Genomic DNA, 26,192 nt, shown 5'->3' with positions numbered 1-26,192 from the left:
ATCGAGAGGGAAATTCGGTCGGTAAAAAGTCGAGGGTTATGTCCACATTCGCCCAGATATATCGATAGTAATCGTCGTAAAGTGCCTGGTCGTCAATTGAAAGGATCAGTCGATATCGGGATCCGAGGGAAATTTGTCGAAAATGGATTTTTGGATTTTTGAGCCTCGCCTCTAGTTATCGATTTGATCCGATGGATGGACCTCTAAACTTTTCCAGCTCTAGCTGTGTTCTGCTAAGCCGGGGGGTTAGCGGGTCCGTCCGACCAGAGCCCGTTGTAGGCCGTAGATTGAGACGCCATGATTGGTCGGGAGTGCTATGGGGCCGTTAAGCTAGAGCGTCAGCGGATGAATCGCTACCGATTCTGAGGAACTGGCCTGTAATTGATGCCTGCGGATTCATTAACTTTGACTTTCAATGTTAATACTGTAAGACCAGGATCAACTGCAATTCAACGACTCTTAGAGCGCATTTATCGCGCGGTCTTTATTGCCTAATATTCATTCAATTTACTCTCATACAAAATGGTTCTCCTTACAATGACATCCTCCATCGTGGAGGCATTAGCAACTGTCGAACCAACAGAAACACCAGAAAACGAAGATCATGACAGCGAAAACGAGACCCAAGAATCATCACAACCTACGAACGAACCTTCGCTAGACGATCCCAAAGTCGGAAAGCCTATATCCCATGACCAAATCGTGGATTTATGGAAACGCTCGAAAGCACAAGACAACACAAACTACACACTCGAACAACTCCTACGCGGCGCATCCGTCTACATCCCTCCACCACCTCCCAAACCCGAGCCCGTACGTTCGCAAGCGACTCTCGAATGTACAAGAACTAACCAGTTGTCAGTCTCCCGAATTTAAAGCCCTTATGGCCCGTCTCCGCCGCGACGAAGAAGCTCGCGCCTACGAACGAATGATGAACCCTATACCCCAGCAAGAAACATTCAAAGATCGTTTTCCCTCCAGCGCAGCTGCATTTGCGGAAGTTAATCGCCCTACAACAGCTGCAGATCTTGGCGACGATGATATTGCGATGGAGGAAGTGCACAAGCAGGTCACGCTCATCATCAATTTCTTGGTCAGTATAGCTGGCGTTGCTGGCACACTATGGGTCACAGCGCGATGGTGGAGTTTGCCATCGAGGTTATTCCTGACTATGGGAGGGAGTATTCTCGTTGGTATCGCGGAAGTGGTGGTCTATAATGCCTATATGTGGAAGATGGATGAGGGGAGGAAGAAACATGGTAAGGTGAAAGAGGTGAAGGAGGTCGTTGAGAGCTGGGTTTTGGGCAAGGACGACGATCAAGATGAGAAGACGGTGCTGCTCAACGAAAAGGATGATGGAGTGAACGATGGAGTCCGGAAGCGAAAGACTGAACATAGGTCAAAGACATGACCAGGATACCAATTAATACTGTTGGTCAGATGATAAACTTCACTTATGGGCTCAAATACGAATAATACCAGCATTGCGAATTGATGGGGATACAAAGCAGCTTAGTCAACATATAATTTTCTTCAAGCGTCAATTTAGCGAAACAGAAGACATTCCTTCGGATAATGGCATCTCTCTTAATAGTGATATCATGGCTTAATTTAGAGTACAGTGGTCGCATGTGACTGCGCGCCAGACGCGTCTCGACGCGACATCCTGGTGGGGATCCTTGTCACATTTAATAGCTTTCGTTCTCCAGCAAGACGGCAAATTGGGTCGAGGCTGTTTATTCACGTTCGTTTCTTCGTTCATATATTATTGTAATTAATTCTCTGCTTCGTTACAATTTCTTCTGCTCTCACATGCGGCAATTGTCCAGCTAGTGCGGTTTGTTTACTTACGCTTCTACCTGAGTTGACAATATCGATATCGTCCATCCTTTGAGCCAGGCATGGTATCTTTTTGAAGCGCAAACAACTGAAAATGTACGCCTAAACGTCTGATCTGCAACATTGATAGAACTAACTCGAACAGGTCCGAAAGCCCAGCCCCTTCAACATCGCGACCACGCGCCAAACCATTACGAACATACGGCAAACGAAACATAAGGGACGACTCGCCACGAGAACAGAGTCTAAAGAAGCGGCGTATTCCTTCAGAAGAAACTCCTACGGACACATCAGCACCCAAAGATACGGATAAAGAGTCACCTTCGCTGCCGAAGATAGTCGCAGAAGACACTCAGAATACTATCGAAACCACCGCACCAAACAAACCTACAAAGGGGTCGATCCTAAGCTTCTTCAAACCTATACCCTCGTCGTCCACAGCGGCATCAAGTCCAAAGAGTGACGAACCACGACCTGGGTCGACACCGCCATCTTCACCACCAGCACCGAGGATAGAAGCACGGAAGAAACCACGACTTTTGCGCTTTCGCGCCACTTCACTTCCTGCACTAAACGGAGAGAATAGCGAGGACGATACTCAGCCAGCGGAAGGTGCAAAGGATGAAGAAGAGAGTGGCGCGAAACCTACGAGATCAACTCTTAGAGAGAGTTCATTGAATCGAGAATCGAGCAGCAATAGCGATGCAAAAGCAGGGAAGAAAACGAAGGGGAAATCGACGGTGCAAACGACACTGAATCTTTCCTCCCAAGCAGCATTTTCTGAGTGCAAGGTCTGTAATACAGTCTGGAATCCGCTATATCCCGACGATGTCAAATACCACACGAAGCAGCATGCAGCGGTTCTGCGGGCGAGGAGAAAAGAGAAGGAGAATGAATTGTAGGATTTTGATACCCAACTTATGAATAATGAAGTAAATATGCATACTGCATACTTCCGGCGTTGTGTAACTTAGTGTGCAGGAGTATTGGGTGCTGTATGTTGGCGAAATCCTACAGAGCTACGCATTTCAATTGGATGTATTTGTTCCCGGTGCTCAATTGAATGGATAGTTTTGTCGTCATTGGTGGAAGGGGATTGGTGCTCTTGTAAATAACATCCTTGTAATAGGGCTGAGCCAGAAGTGCTAACGTCGATCACCGCTGTCTTCCTCATGGGAGGATCAGCAGGACACGAGAGCATCTGTCGCAGGTTCTCTCCTCAGACTGTATTTTCTTCTCCCTATTAGTAAAGTGAAGTGTCCAGCTGGAATGCTTATTGGCATGACTCAGGGCTGAAACGAAGGTAGCATCGGGTCATCCTGTACATTTACCCATGCTTTTAAGGTGGCTGTGCTTATGGTGATAAGTTCAAGCGAAGGGCGCCAATACTCAAAAAGAATTATTCCAGTATATTTGTTTCACAACAGAATGCTTGTACTCTCTGACAGAGAACGATACAATGGCGCGAAAACCTGGTAGTGGGTGTATTACATGTCGGCAAGTCACAGCTCTTCTCGGCTCAGTTCAGTTGACTAACCAATCTGATCAGCATTCGCCGCGTCAAATGTGACATGGGCAAACCTGCCTGCCAGCGCTGCTTGTCCTCCAGACGCAAATGCGATGGTTACTTACCGGAGAACTCACCCATGACACGCCGGCAGCTCGCAGAAGCAGCTCGTCAAATCTCAGCCGTGGGGCCCATCTCACAAGCTCTATCTCAGTATCCCGGAAGTGCAGCGGGTAGATCAGCGAACTTGACGCTCTTCGACGTGTTTCGTACACTTACGGCGCCATCGACGGCTTCATTTATCCCGTCACAGTTTTGGACAAGGGAGATTTTGCAGTTGGCGCATAGTGAACCGGCAGTGTGGCATGCTACGCTTGCGCTGGGAGCCATCCACCAGAGGCATGAGTTGTATTTTCAGGGCTATGGAGATGAGAGTGAGAAGATGTGGAATGACGCGAATGAGAGCTATGGACGCGCGATATCCTGTGCTCGTGAAGTGAAAGATCCAACGAAACTTCTCTCACTGAGTCTTGCGCTTGTGTCTATTACGCACCTGATAGGGCGTTGGTCCGATAGTCAGGTTCACATCATGGCTGCTCACAAGCTGTTGAACCAGGCAGGATATAGCATGGAGACTTCAAGCGCAGCTGAGATGTTGACGCGCTTGGATTTACACGCCATGACATTCTCCGACTCGAGTGCTCCATATCCTTATCAGAATGCCCCTAGCAGGGTATGGATTGATGAACATATGCAGCGCATCGCCGGTCTTCAAAGCTATGCACAAGCAGGGACGGCATTATTTGGGGTCATGAGGAGACTCATGATGATGGCCCAGAAAACAGCGGACGAATTTGATGGAAGCTTGGCGGAAGAGGAAGATCTTATGGAAGTGACGAGAAGGGACCTTGCATCATGGGAGTATAAGATGGGACAGTTTGAGGAGAACCACGCAAATCCACACGATCAAAGAGGCGCAATATCTATCAGGCTGTATCATACTCTCATGCGTACATTCCTGGCAGGAGGAGCATTTGGCTCAGAGTTGCGATGGGACAATTTCCTCGGTCTTTACGAAAGAATCCTCATGCTCGCAGAGACACTATGCGCCAGCACACAGAACTTCCATGTCAAGTCACCTCTTTCTCTCGAGCCTGGTGTTATAGTCCCAGTTTTCATGGTCGCCCAACGCTGTCGTCATCCATGGCTTCGTCGTCGTGCAATTGCATTTTTGTATAAGCTTAAACGACAAGAAGGCATGTGGTTCAGCGACGGGGCAGCGGCAGTAAGTAAGAAGATCATGGAAATTGAAGGGCAGACATATTTCGAAAGTGATCTTGCAAATTCTGACGATAATGCATCATCTCTTGCTTCGGGAGATATTCCATGGGAAGCTTGGGCAAGTGTTGATGTTGAGAGTTTACCTGCCAGGACAAGCTGGGCGGGTATCGAGAAAGTCCCTGAAGAAAAGAGGATGCGAGAGACAATGGTGATGGTTTGTACAGAGGAGAGGAGGATTGAATTATCGCTTATAATGAGTTCGGGCGATGATTATGAGTCTTATGGCAAAGTGAGGACTGAATCGATAACATATTAGAAGTCGAGTAATGTATGTAATCCCATGTTTTGCGTATTCGGTGGTGGTCTAAGTCATCTTCGCGTTCGTATTCGCAAACACCAAACAAAACATCGCCAACGGGCCCCGGAATGCCCGAATTTCCAGCTTTACAGCTGCAGAAGGTCCACCGCTTTATATACTTGTTCCTTCTTTCCTAAGCTGACTACTAGGCGACCAATGGGATTGCTTGTCTTTTAATTATTTCCACTGACAAAGTAAAATGGTTCGACCCCGGATCTCAAGTTTCCGTGATGTGCCAGGATCCGTGCATTGACGATGCTTAGATCTACGTAAGATTCGTGGTAATTATGATTTTCAGGGAAGGAACAACTGGTTGGTTAATGTGACACGAATTGTTTAACAGCCTCATTGTGGCTTTTAGGTCGTTGTTTAAAAAGGTACTCGACCCTCAGCTTTTGTCTTACAACAACACAGCAGCCTCTTTACTTCAACTTTACAACACTCACTTCTCATATAATCGACAAGATGGACACTATCGTAGAAGCTGTCAACGCAACAGGAAGAATTCCCCTTCATCCATACTCCCCATTGAATGCGCTTCTTCCCGAGTATGTGGCCAACACAATACCCTCTCGCATGCTCGTTGGTAGCTTTGTCGTTATGTCAATTGCCATCTTTGCAGTAACGCTACTGTTCATCAACTCTGCGCCACGAAAGCTGTCTAAAGGAGAAATCTTTGTGACGATGTGGTTTGCTCTCTGCGGGTGCATCCATTTCTTCTTCGAAGGTAAGTTCCATACTCACTATTGGTTCTAAGAGTGCAATACTAATAATAACCAGGCTACTATGTCGCCAACTTCACCGATCTCTCCAGCAAACTCAGCCTCTTCGCCCAACTTTGGAAAGAATACTCCCTCTCAGACTCCCGCTACCTGACCCAAGATTCATTCCTGGTTCCTATGGAGGCCATCACCGCTATCCTTTGGGGTCCCATGTCCTTCTTCTGCGCATGGAGCATTGTCAAGCAACACCCTCTGCGACACCCCATCCAGCTCATTATCAGCGTTGGTCAATTGTACGGTGATGTTCTTTACTTTGCGACCTGCTATTTCAACGAGATTGTGCATAACATTGTGTACTGCCGTCCTGAGCAATTCTACTTTTACATGTACTATGTGTTTTGCAATGCTATCTGGATCGTTATTCCTGCGGCATTGGTGATACAGAGCATTGTGGCTACCAAGAGAGCTTTTGCAAAGGTCCAGGCTGCTGAGATGAGCAAGAAGGCTTTGTGAATGGAAAGTCAACCATGATATTGACTCATTAGAAGGGACAAAGGGACAAAGGGACAGGGGTACTGGTGGTTGTGCTGCTCGGCGATAGATCATGGTTTCGGTAACTGATTGTTAGCGATAAAAGTTTTCGGAGCTTGTTAATAGAGGCTTTGTTTTGAAAGAGCTCAATACGAATATTCCAATATTGCGTCAAGATCGTGGCGTATTGGCCCTTTTGCTGCTACGGTTGGGAGACATGCGTCTCACAGCCAGGTAGCACAGCTATACTTCCACACCAATGTCTTTATATACTCCAACACATAAGAAACCGTCACATACGACCACAGCTCGTAGAAAACACGGGATCCCGTCCGCTCTCCCTTAGTTAAGCTGCGAAGCGCTGGATTAGTAGTTGGGTCGGTGACGACCAGCGAATCCCCGGTGTTGTATGTTTCTTTTGTTTCTTTTTACCTCTTTACTTTAATTCTATAATGTGTTTCAAGCCTATGATGATCATCCATTGTGGTAGCCATATGTTGTGAGGGTTCAGTATGTGAAAACGAGCACCGGTTTTGAGACATCACGATGGTTGAGATGGAGGCTTCGCCCATGACTAGCATGGTAACGTTTAGTTCTCTTGAATTTAATCTTCATTATACTCTGACCCTCTAACTGACATCATTTCTTGTGATCCTTCTTCTGTCGTTACAAAACTTACGCCCTTTCGGTCGAACCCTTGGCTTCGGAGATACCAGTGCCATCAACAATCTCAAACTCATACAGAGGCTTCTTAGTAGTATCCTTCCTCAAGAGCACCCACCGCTTGAGCCAATACGGAAGCGCGACACGAAGCTGATATGAAGCAAACTTCCCTGTAGTCACAGCAAATACCCAATCAAGCTCTTCCAGAGTCCGTTGTTTCGTCTCAGGAACCCAGAAGAAGATCATGATGAAAGCGATAAGATTGAACACTGCATACAGACCAAAGGCACCAACGGTTTGAAGACGTTCAAGGACAAAGGGGAACGATATGCCAAGGACAGTGGCCCAAAAGAAACAAGTGGCCACGGCAAAGCCCATACCTGTCTCTCGGTGGGAAAGGGGGAAGACTTCGGCGGCATATGTGAATGGAACGGGGCCTGCGCCGGGAGAGTAGAAGGCGCAAAAGAGGAACACGAAAAGGCATATGAGAGCAGTACGAAGATCTCCTGTGTCTTTCGAAATAAGAGTACAGAGGCCAGCAGCAAGGAGTGTCCAAGTCATTTGAGGAAACGTGAAGAGTAGTAGACTTCGGCGACCGAACTATAAAGAGTCAGCATATTGCAAGACCATTAAGGAGGCAAACTTACAGTGTCGATGGTCCAGAACGCAGGGAAAGAGAATAGCCAATTCACCAGGCCGAAGCCAAAAGAGCCTATCATGGCTTTGAAGTCAGACATACCAGCCTCTTTGAACACGGTAGTAGAGTAGAACGCGATGATGTTGATACCGCACATCTGCTGAGCGACCATAACTGTGAATGCAGCAAGTGTCGCTCTTCGAACTCGGGGGGCAGTAAATAGCTGCGTCAATCGTGTGGCATAGGTTGTCTTTCCAGTTAAATGCTCCTCAATCTCAAGCTGGCAACTGATGTAGTACATGTCCCTTGCAACTTGGATAGGATCATGACGGAGCTTTAGCATAGCTTTCCATGCGTCGGGGTATCGGTTCTTCTTCATGTACCAGCGCGGCGACTCAGGACAGAAGTAGATGAGAAGCATAAGGATAATAGCAGGGATACAAGGAGCTCCAAGCATGAGACGCCAGTTCATATCGCCCTCAAGATGAAAAATGCCCAGGTTGAAAGCTGTTCCAAGGAAGATGCCAAAGGCTGTCCACATCTGCCACGACATGACTAGTGCGCCGCGGACAGCAGCCGGGGCATTCTCAGCAGCGTAGATAGGAACCGTAGAGCCCTTGACGCCCATTCCAATACCCATAAGGATTCGACAGGCGAGGAAATGCTGCCACTTCTGACAGAAAGCAGAGCCGATAGTGGGCCATATACAGAGATGCGCAGCAAGGAAGATGACTCCTCGGCGACCAAAAAGGTTGTTGATAGGATCCGACAACCAACATCCTATAAATGCAGAACCAAGATACGGTCCTGCATTCACAAGACCAACAAGTAGTTTATCCCTTGTACTCTCGCTGCCTATGCCAAAGACCTTGGGGAAGAAGATGTTCGCACCATTGGAACCAGTCTGATCCCAGCCTTGCACCGCAGCGCCGATGGAACATACTGCGATGGTGAGGATAAGACGACGAGGTAGAGCCCAGCGATGTGTGGTCTCACGCTTGAGATGGTATAGCTCTGCTGCTGTGAGCGCATAGTCGCCTGTGAGGTGAGCTGCGTCGTTGGGGGTTTGAGCTACTAGGGCGCCTTTCTGAAGGATAAGCATGTGCTCTGTGAGATTCTTCCTATGAGCCCATTCGACAACGTCGGCAAGGAGTTGTTCTCTTGGAATACCGTGGAGGGGGTTCTTGATCCTGAGATTGTTAGTGATGGCGGTCATAGAAAGGAAGTGAACATACTTGGCTTCGAGGTTGGCTTCAGTATCAGTCTTGGTGTTGAATCGTACATTATCGACACCTGACACTTTTGGCCCGATATCATTGTCATCTTCTTTCCTCAGGTCCTTCTTCTTGGAAGTTACATGGGCCAGGTCTGTGTGTTCGATTTCTTCGGCCATCGTAGTCTTCTCGAATACTTGTTAGACTACAAAGAAAAAAGCGAAAATCGTCAGGGAGAAGTCACTTATCAGGAATAGCACACAAGCAAGTCACTAAGGAATATGCTATATATCACCCCCTCAGTTGTTGCCCGCATAACTACATCTTTATACTTTACTCTGACATCAATTGTCGCGCCATAGTCTACCAGGGGGTTCAGCACTGGCTGTCTCTTCGTAGCCCACTCACAGATAGCCATCAGGCACAGGCCTGAGAGACAATTTCGTTATAATTCTATGAGCAGTGCACCCTTTTTGCCCAGTTTACTACCATTATTACTGGCTGCCATGAATCTCTTTTCCAACTGAGTTGTAGGTGGCTGGGGGCAATGTTGTCCGGCCCGATAGATCCCACGTACTTGTCTCTGAAGCAACAGTATGCCTTGATAGCACATCAACCTCGGTGAAATATAAGGATGGGCTGCTGTGGCTGAATCTTTATCAACAGTCTATTCGCATTTCTACTCCAGTAATGCAATGATCAGACTTACAAAACATGGTGAAGAGCCAGCAACCAGATACGTCAATCTCGATTTAAGCATACTAATAAACAACGTCCCTGAAGCTTATGTGCTTTTTATACAGTAGAAAGATGCAGATAACATGTGATACCTCATAGTACATGGTACCTGGCCTATCCAGACGTTATAGTGGCGTCGCACTGCCTCGAGCTTTCACAAGCCCTACCCAGCTTTTAAAGGAACCCTTGTAACTGTAGAAACATGGCCTAAATAGGATTTGTTTCTATGCCGATCTATGGTACCAAAGGTTCTCGTACCGAGCTCTCGATTGGATAGCGTGTGAAGACTTATTTATCTGTTCGTTATGGCATCACAAGTTGGAACATACATCTTTCGCAATGGAGAAGCGATACACCAAAGAGAATCAGAGTTACCAATTTAACAATCTATTACATTAACCCTAGTAACTCCATCTGGTAGCTATGAATAAAGCAATTATGTCCCAAGCACCGCCAACGCCCCTCTGATACTGCGCCATAAGAAGGTCAAGTGCATCAGCACCTCTTTCGATCGTCATCAGAATAGCAAGACAAGAACCAGAGCCAATGTCACCATGTCCAACGTCAGCGTCGATTTCAATCCTATCCATCAGGTTCAGCTCTTGCAGAACCAGAGACAAACGACGGGCTTGCCGTCTTCGCTGCCTGTACGGTCAGAGGTCCATCCAACCTCATCCAAGCTCTTTTCGATTTCCTTCTCCTCGTCTCCGTTGAACGAATATCCCTTGTACCACTTTCCATTGCCCCCGCTGTATAGCTCGAAGCACTTGTTCTTCTTAGGGTTAGGATTAGTACAGCCGAAGCCTTTGAGTAGATCACCCAACTTGGTGCTGGTGGGAACATGTGAGGCAATGAAGGGGATTTGCGCATTAGCATCAAGCTGCCAGGGCGGTGTTTCACTCTTGAACACATGAACCTTGGTGTGCTCGGCTGGGAAGAAGTAGTTGTAGCCTGGTTCGCAACCCACGCCGCCAGTAGAATTGGTCATCTGGGCGGCAGGCATTTGGGTGTCGATTTGCGGATGAGGCTGGGCTTGCCGAGGCAGGATGTTCCCAGTACCGTTAGGTTGGTTTGCGTAGGTCATTGGACTTTGGAACCCTGCGACAGGTCCCTGAGGAACGGCGTATGCAGGCTGGCCATATGCGGCACCGCCAGAATACATGATACCGTAAGGAGTTGAGACTAGACCAAAGTTATAGCCGGGCCCGCCGACATAGGGGATATAGGGTTGACCTTGTGTGGGGATAGGTACACCTGCAGGAGTACCATTGGGCCGAGTTCCCCTGGAATCACGACCACTAACGGGGTTCCATCCACCAGACATGATGAATGTTCGAAGACAAAGGGGGATTGTTAGGAAGTGGGTTCAGTAAAGTGGCTGCCAGGTATGTACCCAGCGACGAACTTGAGGGTTGAAAGAAGCGTTCCAGTAACCAGGAACTTGACCTTGTCGAGCTGGATCCCACACTGGTGGTGTAGTATAGGACGAGGTCTGGTTCCAATGAGGATAGGACTGTTGAGCTTGAAGTGTCTGGTTGATATGCGGATAGTCAGAGGCGTGGTTGCTATCGTAATGGCTTGGTCGTTCTGAGAAATAGATGTCTAAGGGAAGTTAGACAGAGTGCGAGGTGAGAGGGTTTATATAGACGATTTTATGACTTGAATAACTGCTATTGACAGCAATTTCAGTACTTACCTGATGCAGTGTCTGTCTCCCCAGCGTCGCTCTCTGCCAGTGAAGAGCTGCTCTCGCTATCAGTTGTCTCGTCGTCAGAATCCGCGTCAGTGCCCAGATAGCCAAAGAAGATCTTGGTACTCCAAAGAACGTTGTCGTGGCGGTCGTAGAAGGCTCCAACGATGATCCAGGCCCAGAGAGGAGAATTCTGGGATGTTGCAAGATGCTGCGTAATAATGAGCTTGGTCGCGGGTGCAGGAAGGTCGACGTCCTCGATTGTCCGACAAGTAACAGGCCCGTTGTTAGACATGGAGGACTGATCTGCAGTAACGACCCTGACGATGAGCTAAGGGATTTGGTGAACGGCTGGTTGGAAAGAAGAATCCCGAAGCACAGCGAAGTTCTGTAATTTATGCCATTGGGTGGCACTAGTCTTGACATGAATAACTTCACATCCTGGGCTATGAATCAGCTCGAAAGCATAGCCGATGTCATGTGAACGTCTGTGAGCTCTGATTAAACGACCGCAAACAAGCGCAAACCAGTATCATCCTCATGAACTGTGTCTGATTCAGCAGCCATTGCGTCAAACATAGGCAGCTGTGACAAGACAAACCGTGATGCAAGGTTTGTGTTGATGCAACAAAGCTGTCAGAACCAACTTTGACATATCGGCTGTGAAACATAGACCGGACGAACGGGACGTCGCGGGTCGTGCATCACACATGGACACGGCACAGCCTGAACTGCTGACTGGTACCCAATCACTTGACTGGGATTGGAGATGATTGTCAGCCTACCAGAGCAGTGATTGTCTGGCTCGCCAAACTAGCTGGACCGCAAGTATTGTATCAAATCGGCAGACATTGGTAAATGAACCTGTAACACAGGAAGAACAATACGATAACCTAGTTGTAGACACCATAGTTCAAGCGAGTTGTCTGAAAGCCGAGGTGAGAAATAGGTTCAATTCAAAGCAACTCCATGCCCTTTCGCCAGTATAATGATTTAGAATATATGGTAGGAAATGATTGACCGCAGTCGATGTGAAATGTGAGCAAGGTTGGTTCTGCAGGAACCAATATATCTTCTGATCAACACTGGTTATTTGGCACCAGAGTCACCGTCAAGCGACAGTACAGGAACCGCAGCTTGTGATATTCAACAACAAAATCTGCCAACTTATTCCTCGTCACTCGTGGATTCAACAACTCGAACTCCACCACCCTTTTTAGCCGATTCAATCTCCCGTTTCTGTTGTTGCTGTTGTAGCTTCCCAACTTCGTTGACCAAGCCCTTCAGATAGACTTCGGCCTGAACAGTAGCGCTGTATGCAGCTGGGGTCCAGCTCCAAATGTTCCGCTTGTGGATATCCGCGCCCGCCGCCAGCAGCGTTCGCAGTACCAGCAGGTTTCCGTTTCCGCTTGCAAAATGCAGTGCTGTGTTACCTTCAACATCTGCGCGGCGGACTGCCTCATAAGGTCCACCGGGAACGTGAGTAAGGAGGAGTTGCAGTATGGTGTCATGTCCTCCGAGACTAGCCTCCATCACAGCATCGCGACCTCGAACATCGCGACGAAGAATGCATGTTTTATCGTGTTCGCAGAGAATTTGGACGACTTCGGTATGTCCGCCAGCTGCAGCGAGCATTAAAGCGGTTTGGTGGCTTTCGTTGAGAGCAGGGCAGGGGTCTTCGTGACCGAGCTGTATGAGTACTTCGCAGACTTCGTGGTGACCTAGCGAAGCTGCTAGGTGCATGTTCGAGTTGGATTGGCCGGAAGGAGAGGAATCGGGATTCAGGAGGTAATTTGGGTGTGTCTTGAGGATTCGGCGTAGAAGGGTCGCATCGTTGGCGTGGATCGCCCGACGGACACGAATAGATGGTTCAATCCTGGGGTTCGTTAGTTGGGTGCGATTGATGTCGAGGTCAGTGCATCTCACATGGTGGAGGACGACTGGTCATGACGGTTGCGATTGGGTCAAGAGCATGTCGCGCCGTCACGAAAAACGAGATCGCTATAGAAGAACAAAGGAAAGAGAGTATATAGGTCGAGTACAAAGAGAAAAAGACGTTGTGTAAAAGAAAACGCTGAATGGAATATAAGAAAGAAGAACGAAAGAGGGGGAAAGGAAGCAACAAAGTGGTGTTGATGATAAGATCAAAGGAAAGCTTAAAGGTTCAGGCAGGTGCAAGTGCCCGCTTTCAGCTTAAGCAAGGTCTGGGCAGCTCCCGTCATGAAACAAGCCGCGTACCCCACATCAGATGCTTATACAGAAGCTGTTGATATGATGGTTTTCATCAAGGGATTGGAAGAGATAGCGATATGTAGGATTGACATAATCAGCATAGTTGATCTCGATTGTAATTCCTTTTTGAACAACACTTGTCTCGATATTTTATCGTACCTCGTAATCATGATTGACAACGTGAGTGGGTCTGCAATGATGAAGCTCATGGAAGGTCGACTCCACTATTCTTAAGCGCTGTCAGATGCGTCTCCTCAACACCAGCACTACCCTGCAGACAACATCAGCCTTCCGTTATTCCAACGTCAACACATTAAACCAAGACCTGAAGGCTTTCGGGCTAATTTCAGAAAAAGAATGCGCCTTGCTCCTCTCTTTTAATATCCTTTTTGATAGAAGGAAATAACTGGAAACCCCAGTCATCTTTCCTTCCCTCGTACCAGATGCCTCATGGGTATTAACAACACACCACGTCTCCAAACCACCATCATACGTTTTCGCAGCTGCGGATTTTTCGACGCCGATTTAGGCATAGAAAAGGAAAGGTGACAAACACAATATTATCGAGCTGATCGAAAACCTACATATTACTGCTATGCCAACGATCTGCCCCTGCGAGCTTCCCTCCTTTGAGACGTGGCATCTGATAAGGGGTAGGTATCATGATCTGTCTGGAGGAACAGTGTTGCTCTTGGTGAATATAGTACCAGGCTCGGTGGTCTCCTTCAACAAATCGTAAGCACGCCCGGTTAGCTCAATCGGTAGAGCGTGAGACTCTTACGAGTACGCGATCTCAAGGTTGCGGGTTCGACCCCCGCATCGGGCTGTTCCTATAATACATATTCAATGATTGAGATGTGCTTTCTTTTTTACATTTTTTGCTTGTTTTCACTGGAAATACTGATTGGTGAAGTCCCAATATCGTGAGGTTAGTTGACGTTCATTGGAATATTAATGTTTTGACTAGATACGTGAAACTACACCCTGTTACCGCTTTACGAATGAATAAACTCCAGGTATCTCTTAGTTCAACTCATGAGCCTTCTTGATGGCCTTGTTCTTGCCAGTATCCAGTACAACCGCAGGGTCCTCTTCATCACCCTTTCTCGAAACCTCATTGCCGTTCTTAGTAGTGATTGAAGTACTGAGTTTGGTGTTAGCGAATTGACCTAGATGGTCGCACGTTGAAACTTACTCTTCAGCCTTAACGTCCAAAACCTTGCCCTTTGGCTGTCCTTGGCCCCAGTTCCAGCTTACAGTATCACCCTTCTTGGGGCCCTTGTTTGCGCCGGAGTCGTCGCCGCCATCATCGTCAGCCTCTTCTTGCTCCTCTTCTTGCTCCTCGGACTTCTTTGAAGCACCGTTGGACTTCTTTCCATTGGACTGCTTCTTCTGTGCCTTTTCCTCAGCACCATCGTTGCCATCGTCCTCCTCAGCATCGTCCTCTTCCTCTTCCTCGTCGTTGGACTTCGTGGACTCTCCCTTGGCAGTTTCTCGCTTCTTGTTCGAGCCGGTTTGGCTTCGGGTTGCTCTTCGCTTCTCGCCAGTCTGCTTCTCATCGTCACCGTCCTCTTCTTCCTTCTCCTCTTCGGCATCATCGTCTTCTTCCTCTTTCTTCTCGTCACTGCCATTCTGCTTGTCCTGGGCCTTCAGGAAATCGTGACCCCAGTTCTTGAGCGACGCATAAGACTTGGTCTTCTTGACCTCCTCGGGGGACTTGTTGTTGTTGGTCTTGGTCTCCTGAGCTAGATGGCGCTTACTTTGTTTTGTCAGTATTGAGTCGCAATCTGCGCATGTCTGACGTAAACGCATGCGCAATTAGATGCGTCACTTACCAGTACGAAACGACTTTGCGCATGTGCTGGACCTGTTCGTCGGTGTACTTGCTGGGCTCCTTCTTAGGGTTCTCCTTCAGGATCTCAACGATCTTGCGGCCGCTGTCGTGTCCAACGGTCTCGCCATTCTCATCCTCCTTAGGCCAGCCTGCGCTGTTGGAGTCGTCTGACTTGAGCCACTTCTCAAGCTCCGAAGCTGTCATGTTGACGACCTCGTTGAATTCTTGGATAACCTCGTCGTTGCCCTTCATGATTGCGATGGTAGTTTAGTGATGTAAGTGAAATGGTGTACTTTGTCTTGCGGTTTCAATAATTGCGGAAATCAATTGACTGTCTGATCTTCTATACGATCCACCACCCAGGTTTTGTAACCATTGATTGTTATTGCTTTTTTTTTTGGCTTTGCGCCGTGTCGTCATGACAGCCAGCTTACGGGTACTGTCGTAGCGTCATAGAAAAGCCATGTTCCGTCGCGTCAAAGTTGGTTGGCGAGAGCTCGATCTTTCGGCGCAAGTAGCTTGCCGTGATCGATCTAAATTGGCTCTGACGTTTAAGTGCGCGCAGGGTCTCAGCTGAAGCGCGATCTGGGCTGTTGTCAAGGAACGCGATCTGACCACATCGATGAGCGCATCATCTTGCGGCGATCCCCTGGGCCGGTGGTTGGGCGGCTGGGAAGTGGGCCAGGAACCCGATCAACGGATCGATCGCTTAGTTGAGCTAGAGGTTAATTAATGCATTGTTTTCAGGGGAATTGTCATGATACTTTGCTGTGGGCTGAAGAATCTGGCAAGTTCATCGTCGCAGTGTCCTAGGTGTTTGATCATGATTGGTATTGGTTATCCTGGTTCCTGACTCAATGGCGCTAGAACAGTCATCGACTTGCAACGATTTGAAGCTCCATACCTAACCCACGTCATTCAACCTTTAAAAGTGCAGCAACCGGTGACATTGTGCGCGAACTGAGTGTTCAGTATTCCATTCAGTTGTCAATGGCTTCTATGTTCAACTAGCCAGCTTGAGTAGATGGGAGGTGACATTGAAGGTTTCATTGAGTGCAACAATGTACCCGAGCTTATTGTCATGGGACAAGAAGTGTTCAAGGATGTACATATCGATGTTTAACCACAACAGAAACCCTGTCCATGACAATATTTTCCATCAACGGAAATATCATGGTGTCAACGTTGTACCTGTCTCCAGTGCCTGGCCTGATTTTATCTGTATCATAAGATCCAGGGACCCGTTCCTGCTATCACCTGTCCGATCGGAGCCTGTGAGTAAGAGGACACTGAGGGTCGAATATACCTCCTCTGGCCGAAACATTCCAAATCCATCGAAAACTCCTCCGTGAAACGCCAGGGACTTGTTCCTTTCTATATCTTCGTACAACTTAAGCTTGTCATCTTTGTCTTCGTCCTCATGAGCTTGGACCTGAAATGATGCAATTGACCAACGAGCTTCATTCCCCCTCGCTAAGCCTTAAATAGAAGCCATTGACCCCACCGCGGGGTTCTACGGCTGCGGGAGCGGGGCCATTTTTCGCCGGGGTCACAGTCTTGACGCCGATGCAGGAGCAGGCGACATTCAGACCTTTACTTTTTCTGTGACTCAGATTAACCATCATCCAATACTTAAAAAAGGACAAAAGGTACGTCGAATTTTCTTAATAAACTTTCGCTTGTGTTTATACCAAAAATCTACAGCCGTTGTTCTTGTATGTTCCTTACTATGCATATGCAGCCTTGGTCATGTTTTCACCAGCGTCCATTGGGTCGCGGTTGAGTCTTTTCAGCCGTTGTACCATTTCACGCCATTTTTGTCCTTCTTTTGCGGCTGGATCGAAATCATCAAACAGAATCGCTAACTCTTACCGAAAATCCAGGATTGACAGCTTTAGAAGCTTCAGAACCGTCGCAATCATGTCTCAATACCCCCACATCCTTCTGCGCGCTGAGGAGAAGCCCCTCGAGCACCGATCTTTCTCTCCCTCAATTATCAAGACTCTTGTCGAGGCTGGGTACCCCGTCTCCGTCGAGCGATCATCTACCGACCCCAAGTTCAAGCGTATCTTCGAGGACTCCGAGTATGAGGCTGCTGGCGCGCGCCTTGTGAATGAGGGCACCTGGCCCAACGCCGAGCCCGGAACCCTGATTCTCGGCCTCAAGGAGATCCCCGAGGATGACTTCCCTCTCAAGAACGACCACATCGTATGCGAAACCCTTCGAAAATAAAGCAATTGTCATATGCTAACTTGATTTAGTCTTTTGCCCACTGTTACAAGGTACACTCTTAGTTCGAAGCGATGAGAACCCAATTGACACATTCTAGAACCAAGGTGGATGGGAGAAGGTTCTCGGCCGCTTCCCCCAGGGAGGCAGCGTTCTTTACGATCTTGAATTCCTCGTCGATGAGCAGGGCCGCCGAGTTTCTGCGTAAGCCAATTGCCATAATAGGCCAGAACAGCTCTTTTCTAACAATTTGACCAGTTTCGGTTTCCACGCTGGATTTGCTGGTGCTGCGCTCGGTGTCAAGGCCCTTGCTCACCAGCTCCAGGACCCCTCCTCCAAGCTCCCCTCAGTGGAGACCTTCACCGACGGTCGCGGCTACTACCTCAACGAGGAGGAGCTCGTTAACCAGATCCGAGAGGACCTTGCCAAGGCCGAGAAGTCTCTTGGACGTAAGCCCACTGCTCTCGTCCTTGGTGCTCTCGGACGATGTGGTAAGGGTGCGGTCGACCTGTTCCTTAAGGCTGGCATGCCCGATGAGAACATCACCCGCTGGGACTTGAACGAGACCAAGGACCGAGATGGTAAGCTCTGCGGTGCTTCATTTTGTAACTCGAAACTAACATTTTTCAGGTCCTTACGAGGAGATTGCCAAGGCTGACGTCTTCCTTAACGCGATTTACCTTTCCAAGCCCATTCCTCCCTTCATCAACGAGGAGCTCCTTGCCAAGTCTGGTCGCAACCTGGCTGTCGTTATTGACGTTTCTTGCGATACCACCAACCCCCACAACCCTATCCCTATCTACTCCATTAACACAACGTTCGAGGACCCCACCGTCCCCGTAGAGATCAAGAACGACCAAAACTCCCTTCCTCTATCCGTTATCAGCATTGACCACCTCCCCTCAATGCTTCCTCGTGAGGCCAGCGAGGCCTTCAGCGAGGGTCTTAAGGAGTCTCTCCTCACCCTCAAGGACCGCAAGACTTCACGAGTGTGGGCCGATGCGGAGAAGCTTTTCAACGAGAAGGTTGCTCTCCTTCCTGAGTCCCTGCGAACCAAGCGAGTTTAAAAGTGCTATTTATGATATAGTTAAATTGGTCGAATAGACCGGAATAGAAAGCTGCATAGAACAGCATGAGAACCATATACGGATATCTATCATTGCCTGTGAATTTTCACCACCGCCATTGGCTATTTTCTGGACCTTGAGTAATGAACTCACTACGCATCTTTCGATCAGCTACTACTCGTGAGACTGGCGGATTATTATGAGACCACCTTGCCCACTCTCACTAACACAACAAACTTACATTTTATCAGACATAACAAGAGGCTCGAAGTCCATATTTAAATTGAAAACTCAGCCATCTAGTCTCTAATGGCTAGAGACACGTTTATCCTATAAGGGAGGAACCTTTGTATTCAATTGTTCCATCGATTAAATGCGTCTCGTATCACTCCGCGACCTCGACCCAGCCGATAAAACCCAACAAACTCAGTCAGACTAGCGTAGAACTAGTAGATTTTGAGACAAAAATATACGACAAAGCTGGCGCTATCTTCGCAGAAATATGTCTACTGATCTCTGTCACCTTTCTGACTACCAATCAGATCTCTTCAAAGTTCGGCTTCGACGGACTGAATAGCGGGGGCGTCCAGTTTTCTGTTGTCCGACTTTTGGAATTTCTAAACGTTGTTAACATTCCGATCTTTGATGTATTTCATTTGCTTGTAATTTTAGTCACCCATATCATGGAACCTACTGGGGATCAAGATAATCAAGAGTTGGAGGTGGCTGAATCGATCGAAGCTGATGAGACCTCTAAGGAAGGTCAATCGTCTCAAGTTCCTGAAGCTTCAGCTCCTACGGTAGCACAACCACCCATGGTCACTCAGTCGTCTTATAGAGACCAATCGACACAAACTGTTGAACAACCTCTTGCACCTCAGGCAGCGCAAGTCTCTCAAGCTCCTCAAGCTGCTCGACATGTTCAAATAGCACCTGCTCCTCAGCGAGGCGTTCACCATCCTCAGATGATGCACTCTTCTCAATGGCCTCAGTTTGCTCCTCATCCTCACATGCATCAGTCACCACACTATCCCATTGGATATGTGCCTTACCGGCAAATGCCCCGGCATCCCCATCAGCCGATGGCACATCCTCAATATATGATCTACGCTCATCCTCACCAAGTACCTCAACCTCCTCATCCTCAAATGCCCCAATCTGCGTATCACCACATGCTTCAAGCGCCTTATCCATATCAATCTCCGTACACGGGACCTCAGGTAGTTCAATACGTTCCTCAGCCGGGACAGCCTCCTGAGCAAGGACATGTCCACCAACCAGGCAACGCTCCTCAGCCTAGAAATACTCATCAGCTAGGACAGGCTCATCAGCCAGCACAAGCTCCCCCTCGATCCCCTCTATTTACAACCGAGGGAACCCCCATACCTACACCACAGCAATCTCCTCTCTTTACCCCACTGGCTACACCTCGATGGACACCTACTCCGACTCCTGGGCCCCAATCCGCTGCAGCTACCCCTGCGCCTCAGTCTGCTGTTCCTAGTCCGGCTCCTCAATCTACTGCATCTACCCCAGCCCCGGAATCTGTTGCATCGACTCCCACTCCTGAATCTTCCCCGGAAACAACAATATACGATATGGGCCCTCCACCTAAGAAGAAGAGAGGACCGAAGCCCAAGCCTTTGTCAGAACGCAAACCACTCCGCAACACGCCGATTGTCCGTAAAGAAAACACCTACTCTAAGAGGAAGCGGGAGGAAGTTATCACGTGGATGATTCATCACCGGGTTGATCGTCGAGGTGAGATGGTACCGCCCTCTACGACCGATGCGGAAGCCCACTTTCAGATCCCCCGGAGCACCATCGCCGGGTGGAAGAAATCTATGTACGTGATATTTCCTGTGACATTGTCGATGAAGTAAGTGATGGATGCTGACAATAAGAAAGACTAGGACTGGGGCCCATTCCCAAATAGATACTGGATCAATCTAGGTTCATCAGGCTTGGTTTTGAATTCTTGACTTATTGATACAAGAGAAGCCTGGTCTGATATCTAGAGTAGGGAGCTAGAACTTACACGACGTATATGAGAGACCTACGTAATGACGCCGAATAAAACAAACAAATAGAATAAGACAGAATATTAATATTGATTACACATCCAAGACATTACATGGCAGCTCCGGCTACCTATACTGCCTATTCGGTCACCGCTTACACGCCGCCATCTTTCCAATCAATGCTTCTAGTGTTTACGTCACAATCTCCGATAACCCCGCCAAGCATAACCCTTATAATTACCATCAGCATCAGCATCAGCTTCAGCAGTATTTACAATTCAACTTATCTGAACAAATCATTAAGTAAATTGAACAATGGCATCAATTGCAAAGACAGTCGTCGCTACAGGCGCTTCATCTGGAATTGTACTCTTTCCCAACAATCTTTGGTGAGATATTGCTAACACCAAAGTAGGGCCTGGAAGCTATCAAGCAGCTCCTCAGCCAAAGCCAACCATACAAGGTCATCCTTGGCGCGCGTAACACACAAAGAGCGCAAAAGTCCTACGATGAGATCAACTATGACCACTCATCCAGCAGCGTTACTATTCTTCCTCTCGAACTAAGTGATCTCAAGGGCGTTAAGTCGTTCGCTGAACAGACCCTTCAGAAGCTTGGTCGTGAGAAGATTGACTATTTGCTGCTTAACGCGGGACTCGGCGGTGTTGGCGCTGATGGACCAGGTCCTAACGGATCGAAGTGGTGCGAGTCGCATGTCGTGAACCATCTCTGTGCGTGAAGCGTGGTGGTACAAAGTTGGTAGAACGTTTGCTGATGTGCTACTGCTACAGCGCAGCATTATCTTGTACACCTCCTGAAAGACAAGTTGGTCGAGTCCAAGTCGAGGATTGTGTTTGTTTCTTCTGGCGCTGTACGCAGAGTCTCAGACCCCAGTAAGTTTCATGTAGACTTGACGAATGAGTTCTGACAGCATATAGGCGAGCTCGACGAAGAGCTCAAGGCAGGATCCGGGGCTGATGCTCCCACGACATATAGCAACACCAAGTTTACTGGCCTTCTCGGCGCACATTGGTGGCGCCGTCAACTAGCAGACTCCAACAATGTTGTCGCTGTGTCGCCTGGTCTGATTCCTGGTACGGGTCTTGCGAAGCAGATGGGAATCCAGGCCAGCATGCCTGATGCCAAGTCTATTCCTGAAGGTGAGTGCATGTAACATGCCTCTTATCGACATGGATTACTGATGAGAGGATAGGTGCCTCGAGTGTCCTTGCTGCTCTTACACGAAGTGACTTCCCTGAAGATCCCGACCGCATCTTCTTGACAAGCTGGGGTGAGTGGTGGGAGAAGAATGTGATTGAATTGTCCACCGATAAGGCGCTTCAAGATAAGTGGTGTCCCAGCAAGGAAGAGATTGAGAGGGATGCTGGCATCTCTTCATAAGAGTGAACAGGGGGTGTCTAGCAGAGACCAGAACACCCTGAGTGTGACGAGAACTGTATAGATGTTATGGGAAGAACTCCTGGCTAGTGATCGAGGCACATGGCGGCGTAGATGCCACCGAGACGCACCACGCTAGTGCAAACAGTTCCCGCCACTACGGCAGAGGCTGAAGCCGTCATCAGAACACCATCTCAAGATGGTGTATTAGAGGTGATTGGAGTCGATTATGCTTAAATATATTGTTATCACTGTTTCCAATCCGATCGGTTTGGGATGACGCGTAGGAGAGAGCATATTGGCTAGGGCAAGCTGCTGAATCGCAAAGCAAACTCGGGTAGCCGATTACCATTTTCGGACCCGAGGCTTTAAAGTGACGGGTAAGACGAGCTAGAGTCGATGAATTGTGGATGGCGTCCACAAGTTGCATACCGTCTTGTGCCAACAATAGGTAGCAGAAGCAATATGATTGCAACCGAAGTGTCTAGACTCTCTTGGCGTATCGAATACCAAGATACTAACAACATGCTTAGTTCTGAAACCCTCGCACTCGCACCCTCCAATACCATAGACCAAATAAAAAGATCAATATCAAGCTGTCATCTCACTCCCAAATGACGACGGACCTCGAATGGCTTTCCCCAAAGCGCTCTAGCTGCAGTATTCCTTCTCGAAAGGCTTCCTCGAAAAAGCTTAGCCTTTCATCTGTCTACAGGGGTCGTTTAGTTTCCGAGCAGTCAATTTAATGGGTCGTCTCGCATTCGCTTTTGTCACAGGGCTGAAGGGGGGGAGCTGAGGCTTGGCGCTCGTTTTAGCGAGTGCGAATGGCTGACTTTGGGAAAATCAATTGGGATATTGTTTCGAGGTGTTGATATGTGCAGTAGCTAATGGACAGTGTTTATCATGAAAAGTTGGGCCATCGTACGTTTAAAAGTCCAGGACAAGCCACTTTCTGATCAGGTTAAATTCTGAGGTGAGACGCTTATAGCAAACAAACAACCTTAGCAAACAACACTGTCTTAATAGGCTATTCCATTCCTGGTTCATCTTGTCGACCAGACATTGAATTGATACCTACCCTTTATCATTCCCTAATACCCATCATTATCGGTAACCTCCAAACATCAATATCAGTCATCGCCATGTCAAGACAACCGCCCAACGGCCTTGTCGTTTTCGGCCCAGACGCAAACTGCACTCTCGAGCTCTGCCCGATAGAATGGAGCGTCTACCAATACCGACCCTCGCTCGCGGCGAACATCACATTCATCGTGCTCTACGGTCTCGCCATGGGAGTTCACATCGCGCTGGGCATTCGCTGGAGACAATGGTTTTATATGTCGTTCATGATGCTCGGCTGCATATTTGAGATTATTGGGTACATCGGTCGTATTATCCTGCATAACAACCCTTTCAACTTTGGAGGGTTTATGATACAGATTGTGTTTATCACGAGTGGTCCTGTATTCTACACGGCCGCTATCTACGTGACTCTATCCAAGACGTAAGCTATGACTGCCTACACCACTGAGGATCTTCTAACTTGTCCAGTATCAAACACTTTGCCCCCGAAGTTTCAAGATTCAAGCCAGAAGTTATCTGGTGGATTTTCATCCCCGCCGATATTGTCTGTCTCGCTCTACAAGGCACTGGCGGTGCTCTTTCAACCATCAGTCAAGGGTCAAGCCAACGGGGTATCGACATTGCCTTGGCCGGTCTCTCGCTCCAGGTCGTTATCCTCGTTCTCTTCTGCGCTCTTCTTGGCGACTACCTCTGGCGATACTTCCGAAGCGGATCTTCAGGTGCACTGAGTAGCCGGATGCGAATTTTCTTTGGCTTCGTCAGCGCTGCTGTTATCTTGATCCTTGCGCGTTGCGCCTTCCGATGTTATGAGTTGAGTGAAGGTTACGAGGACTCAGACCTTATTACGGATGAAGGCTTGTTTATTGGTCTAGAGGGAGTGTAAGTCTCTGTTCTCTTTAGATATATGGATGTTCTGCTAACAATATCACAGGCTCATTGTCATTGCTGTCTTCTGTCTCTGTGTAGGACACCCTGGTCTTGTGTTCAATGACACAGCCACGAGGAAAATCTCTGCTTCGTCACAAAGCGATGTTGAGAAGTAAAGTCGAATTAAAAGCATTGTTACATGTTAGCGTCTTTGTCAATTTGAGATTGGTGGCTTGAGTATGGAATTAGTCTATATACATCTAGGATATTGTCTTTTAATAGAGCTGCCTGTGAACCCAAGGACACATACCATAAAGCCGACCAGTGCAGGTAAAAAGTGCCTAAGATCTGAGGCTGTCCCTCAGGATATCTGCAGGATGGTAAAAGCAAGCTAGCATCGTGTTCCTTATGTTCTTAGGGAAGGCTTGTGGACACGCCTTTGCACAGATGTCTAAAGTTGCTCCCGTTCGGTTAAGAGAACAGACACATACCGTAATCAATCACCTGCATATTAAATCGGCACATAGTATGTGTAAACACGTTTTCTTTATTGTACGTCCTTGTTGGTCTGATATCTAGCTCAATGGAAGCAATTTTGCTTCGCGAGACCAAAGACCATGAATATCCTCAACATCTAGAAATCATCATTCCAATGCCACCCCGATGAATGTCCAACCAGTTGTCGTATGAAGACCAAGCTCTCCATCAACCAAAGCGAGTAGACCAGCTTTTGTCGGACCGAGTTGTGTGATTAGGCCTTGGAGTCGCACTTGCACCAGCAGTACTTGTCGCAGTCAGGGTGCCAGGCGCGACGGCGAAAGTTGCCGCGGTCGTCGCAAGAGTAGGACCAGGGACGATTGAGGCAGGTTCGGCTCCATAAAGTGCACTGGATGGAGCAGGCGGCCTTTTCGTTGGTGCTGGCTACCTCGACAGGCTTCGCGGGGGCCTTGCTGGAGGGCACAGCGGCAGCAGCTCCGAAGACGAAGAGGGCTGGAGGATAGATGGTTAGTGGACAACTTTCAATGGAATGGATAGGTATGACGAGGCCTCATTTACTTACCGATGGTAGCAATCTTCATGGTGATGAGTGTTTGATAGACAGGTAGGTAGCTTCAAGACAGACGAAGGTTGATATGGAAGTCCAAGTGTGGATGAGAATGGAAAGGCAGACTGGTTTGTTTCCTTGAGGATGAGAAGGAAAGAAAGAAAAGGATGCGGAGAAGGAGATGAAGGTAAATTTAAAGACCGGCAGGTCACTGCAGAGATGGTCGTTATTCCCAGCTCAGGCACTGTCAAAGCAGTACAGCACCGCCAGCCGGCAACAGCTGGTAGCACTGGCACAAACCGCCCGTCACTTGAGGATTAGCTCTACGAGCCAGTAGGGAGACGACGAAAGATACTCGTTTCTCTGTTAAGTGTAACAACAGTTCGAGTATGCCGAGTCTGAACAAACATCATGGTGCAGGTTTTGAGAAGAGTGTCATTTCAGGATCTGTATGTAACACAAGAAGTGTGTTGGAATGCAATCACAAAGAGCAATCGCTTCGAGGACTCGAGCTTATACCGAGTATGCTTTGACTACATCACGAGTCCGTCTTCGTACTACAAGCTGCTATCGAGCCTGATGGCTGGGCTACCATCATGTCGCTTGAGAGAGCATGCGCACCACGAATCAGACACTCTTCTACGGAACGGAAGAATAAATTATATTTTAGCCCTCGAATAACATCGTACAGTAGCCAAGAAACGCCATGGTTTGATCTAAACCCAGGTGTAACATCCGTCTGACAGTCATCGGGGTGTTCTCATTCTATCAACTTGCTATACTCAGATAGGCAGAACATTGCCATAATGGTAGAGATCAATCTGCGTTGAGCCGTCACATGCGACATAAAGAACAACTCGACAAGAAAAGAAAAACAGCCCCAAGTTTCACCTGTCAAGCAGCAGGACAACCTTATAGGCATGTGTTCAAGATGCTCGCAATCGACAGGAAGGCCACATATTGGCGAATGATATCTTCTGGTACAGCCGATTACCGTTCTTTCCATGAATAAAATCTTTGTCTCTTGATATTATCAGTTTCGTCCCGCATTAGTGGTGAGAGGCCATCATCTACAATGTGGTTGTTCAAACGAGGTGAATTCCAGGTTACCATACTGGTGTTTCAACAAAATCCTGTTACTATACTTTTATTCACGTAATTGTGTCAATTTCATGTTCTCAGAGTGTCGACAAATCAAGCAAATGAGTTAAGAGAAGACTGCCGTAATATAGGTTT

At 48.0% G+C, this 26,192-nt stretch overlaps 13 protein-coding genes and 1 non-coding gene across 14 annotated transcripts; 8 read left to right on the top strand and 6 right to left on the bottom strand.

Moving 5' to 3' along the window:
* The first annotated feature begins 393 nt into the window (after positions 1-393).
* Positions 394-1,555, top strand: B0J16DRAFT_345452 (endoplasmic reticulum-based factor for assembly of V-ATPase-domain-containing protein). The gene is made up of 2 exons (XM_046128267.1): positions 394-813; positions 863-1,555. The coding sequence occupies exons 1-2, from the start codon at positions 523-525 to the stop codon at positions 1,409-1,411; spliced, it is 840 nt and encodes a 279-aa protein (XP_045981574.1). The 5' UTR covers positions 394-522; the 3' UTR covers positions 1,412-1,555.
* A 139-nt stretch (positions 1,556-1,694) lies between these two features.
* B0J16DRAFT_162407 (uncharacterized protein) lies at positions 1,695-2,775 on the top strand. The gene is made up of 2 exons (XM_046122228.1): positions 1,695-1,935; positions 1,985-2,775. Coding segments are annotated over exons 1-2 (759 nt in total). The 5' UTR covers positions 1,695-1,933; the 3' UTR covers positions 2,742-2,775.
* A 265-nt stretch (positions 2,776-3,040) lies between these two features.
* On the top strand, positions 3,041-6,491 carry B0J16DRAFT_307414 (Emopamil binding protein-domain-containing protein). Its single transcript, XM_046124825.1, has 4 exons — positions 3,041-3,366; positions 3,389-4,916; positions 5,451-5,712; positions 5,766-6,491. The coding sequence occupies exons 1-4, from the start codon at positions 3,299-3,301 to the stop codon at positions 6,218-6,220; spliced, it is 2,313 nt and encodes a 770-aa protein (XP_045981572.1). The 5' UTR covers positions 3,041-3,298; the 3' UTR covers positions 6,221-6,491.
* Positions 6,492-6,913: 422 nt separating this feature from the next.
* Positions 6,914-8,931, bottom strand: B0J16DRAFT_401358 (major facilitator superfamily domain-containing protein; the record flags this gene model as incomplete). The annotated part of the gene is made up of 4 exons (XM_046132569.1): positions 6,914-7,501; positions 7,549-7,622; positions 7,689-8,728; positions 8,774-8,931. 4 exons carry the CDS (start codon positions 8,929-8,931, stop codon positions 6,914-6,916), a joined length of 1,860 nt encoding a protein of 619 aa, XP_045981571.1.
* Positions 8,932-9,849: 918 nt separating this feature from the next.
* On the bottom strand, positions 9,850-11,054 carry B0J16DRAFT_162363 (uncharacterized protein). Its single transcript, XM_046122224.1, has one exon. The coding sequence runs from the start codon at positions 10,812-10,814 to the stop codon at positions 10,086-10,088; it is 729 nt and encodes a 242-aa protein (XP_045981570.1). The 5' UTR covers positions 10,815-11,054; the 3' UTR covers positions 9,850-10,085.
* On the bottom strand, positions 10,857-11,475 carry B0J16DRAFT_386196 (uncharacterized protein; the record flags this gene model as incomplete). The annotated part of the gene is made up of 2 exons (XM_046131560.1): positions 10,857-11,092; positions 11,187-11,475. 2 exons carry the CDS (start codon positions 11,473-11,475, stop codon positions 10,857-10,859), a joined length of 525 nt encoding a protein of 174 aa, XP_045981569.1.
* A 501-nt stretch (positions 11,476-11,976) lies between these two features.
* B0J16DRAFT_162384 (ankyrin repeat-containing domain protein) lies at positions 11,977-13,254 on the bottom strand. The gene is made up of 2 exons (XM_046122227.1): positions 13,107-13,254; positions 11,977-13,056 (listed from the first exon to the last, which is right to left on the bottom strand). Coding segments are annotated over exons 1-2 (711 nt in total). The 5' UTR covers positions 13,109-13,254; the 3' UTR covers positions 11,977-12,347.
* Positions 13,255-14,040: 786 nt separating this feature from the next.
* B0J16DRAFT_162366 (uncharacterized protein) lies at positions 14,041-15,902 on the bottom strand. Its single transcript, XM_046122225.1, has 3 exons — positions 15,248-15,902; positions 14,608-15,171; positions 14,041-14,556 (listed from the first exon to the last, which is right to left on the bottom strand). The coding sequence occupies exons 1-3, from the start codon at positions 15,496-15,498 to the stop codon at positions 14,436-14,438; spliced, it is 936 nt and encodes a 311-aa protein (XP_045981567.1). The 5' UTR covers positions 15,499-15,902; the 3' UTR covers positions 14,041-14,435.
* B0J16DRAFT_t229 lies at positions 14,156-14,238 on the top strand. The gene has a single exon. It is a non-coding gene; the product is annotated as a tRNA-Lys (tRNA).
* A 950-nt stretch (positions 15,903-16,852) lies between the features above and the next one.
* B0J16DRAFT_345442 (uncharacterized protein) lies at positions 16,853-18,807 on the top strand. Its single transcript, XM_046128266.1, has 7 exons — positions 16,853-16,895; positions 17,130-17,454; positions 17,508-17,528; positions 17,576-17,679; positions 17,734-18,056; positions 18,106-18,713; positions 18,784-18,807. The coding sequence occupies exons 2-6, from the start codon at positions 17,167-17,169 to the stop codon at positions 18,540-18,542; spliced, it is 1,173 nt and encodes a 390-aa protein (XP_045981566.1). The 5' UTR covers positions 16,853-16,895; positions 17,130-17,166; the 3' UTR covers positions 18,543-18,713; positions 18,784-18,807.
* A 370-nt stretch (positions 18,808-19,177) lies between these two features.
* Positions 19,178-20,717, top strand: B0J16DRAFT_345440 (uncharacterized protein). The gene is made up of 2 exons (XM_046128265.1): positions 19,178-20,388; positions 20,451-20,717. Exons 1-2 carry the CDS (start codon positions 19,226-19,228, stop codon positions 20,476-20,478), a joined length of 1,191 nt encoding a protein of 396 aa, XP_045981565.1. The 5' UTR covers positions 19,178-19,225; the 3' UTR covers positions 20,479-20,717.
* A 90-nt stretch (positions 20,718-20,807) lies between these two features.
* On the top strand, positions 20,808-22,189 carry B0J16DRAFT_345439 (uncharacterized protein). Its single transcript, XM_046128264.1, has 5 exons — positions 20,808-20,929; positions 20,979-21,294; positions 21,355-21,456; positions 21,502-21,723; positions 21,777-22,189. The coding sequence occupies exons 1-5, from the start codon at positions 20,879-20,881 to the stop codon at positions 21,962-21,964; spliced, it is 879 nt and encodes a 292-aa protein (XP_045981564.1). The 5' UTR covers positions 20,808-20,878; the 3' UTR covers positions 21,965-22,189.
* Positions 22,190-22,663: 474 nt separating this feature from the next.
* On the top strand, positions 22,664-24,200 carry B0J16DRAFT_373656 (RTA1 like protein-domain-containing protein). The gene is made up of 3 exons (XM_046130533.1): positions 22,664-23,465; positions 23,513-23,923; positions 23,976-24,200. Exons 1-3 carry the CDS (start codon positions 23,104-23,106, stop codon positions 24,085-24,087), a joined length of 885 nt encoding a protein of 294 aa, XP_045981563.1. The 5' UTR covers positions 22,664-23,103; the 3' UTR covers positions 24,088-24,200.
* A 241-nt stretch (positions 24,201-24,441) lies between these two features.
* B0J16DRAFT_416254 (uncharacterized protein) lies at positions 24,442-25,088 on the bottom strand. The gene is made up of 2 exons (XM_046133555.1): positions 24,972-25,088; positions 24,442-24,901 (listed from the first exon to the last, which is right to left on the bottom strand). The coding sequence occupies exons 1-2, from the start codon at positions 24,988-24,990 to the stop codon at positions 24,663-24,665; spliced, it is 258 nt and encodes an 85-aa protein (XP_045981562.1). The 5' UTR covers positions 24,991-25,088; the 3' UTR covers positions 24,442-24,662.
* Positions 25,089-26,192: the final 1,104 nt, after the last annotated feature.

The sequence above is a fragment of the Fusarium flagelliforme genome, assembly GCF_020744385.1.
Source record: "Fusarium flagelliforme strain FIESC 12 MPI-CAGE-AA-0113 chromosome Unknown B0J16scaffold_5, whole genome shotgun sequence".
In the NCBI taxonomy this organism is placed as follows: domain Eukaryota; kingdom Fungi; phylum Ascomycota; class Sordariomycetes; order Hypocreales; family Nectriaceae; genus Fusarium; species Fusarium flagelliforme.
The sequence above is the reverse complement of the archived record's forward strand: the minus strand, read 5'-3'. Positions and strand labels throughout refer to the sequence as shown.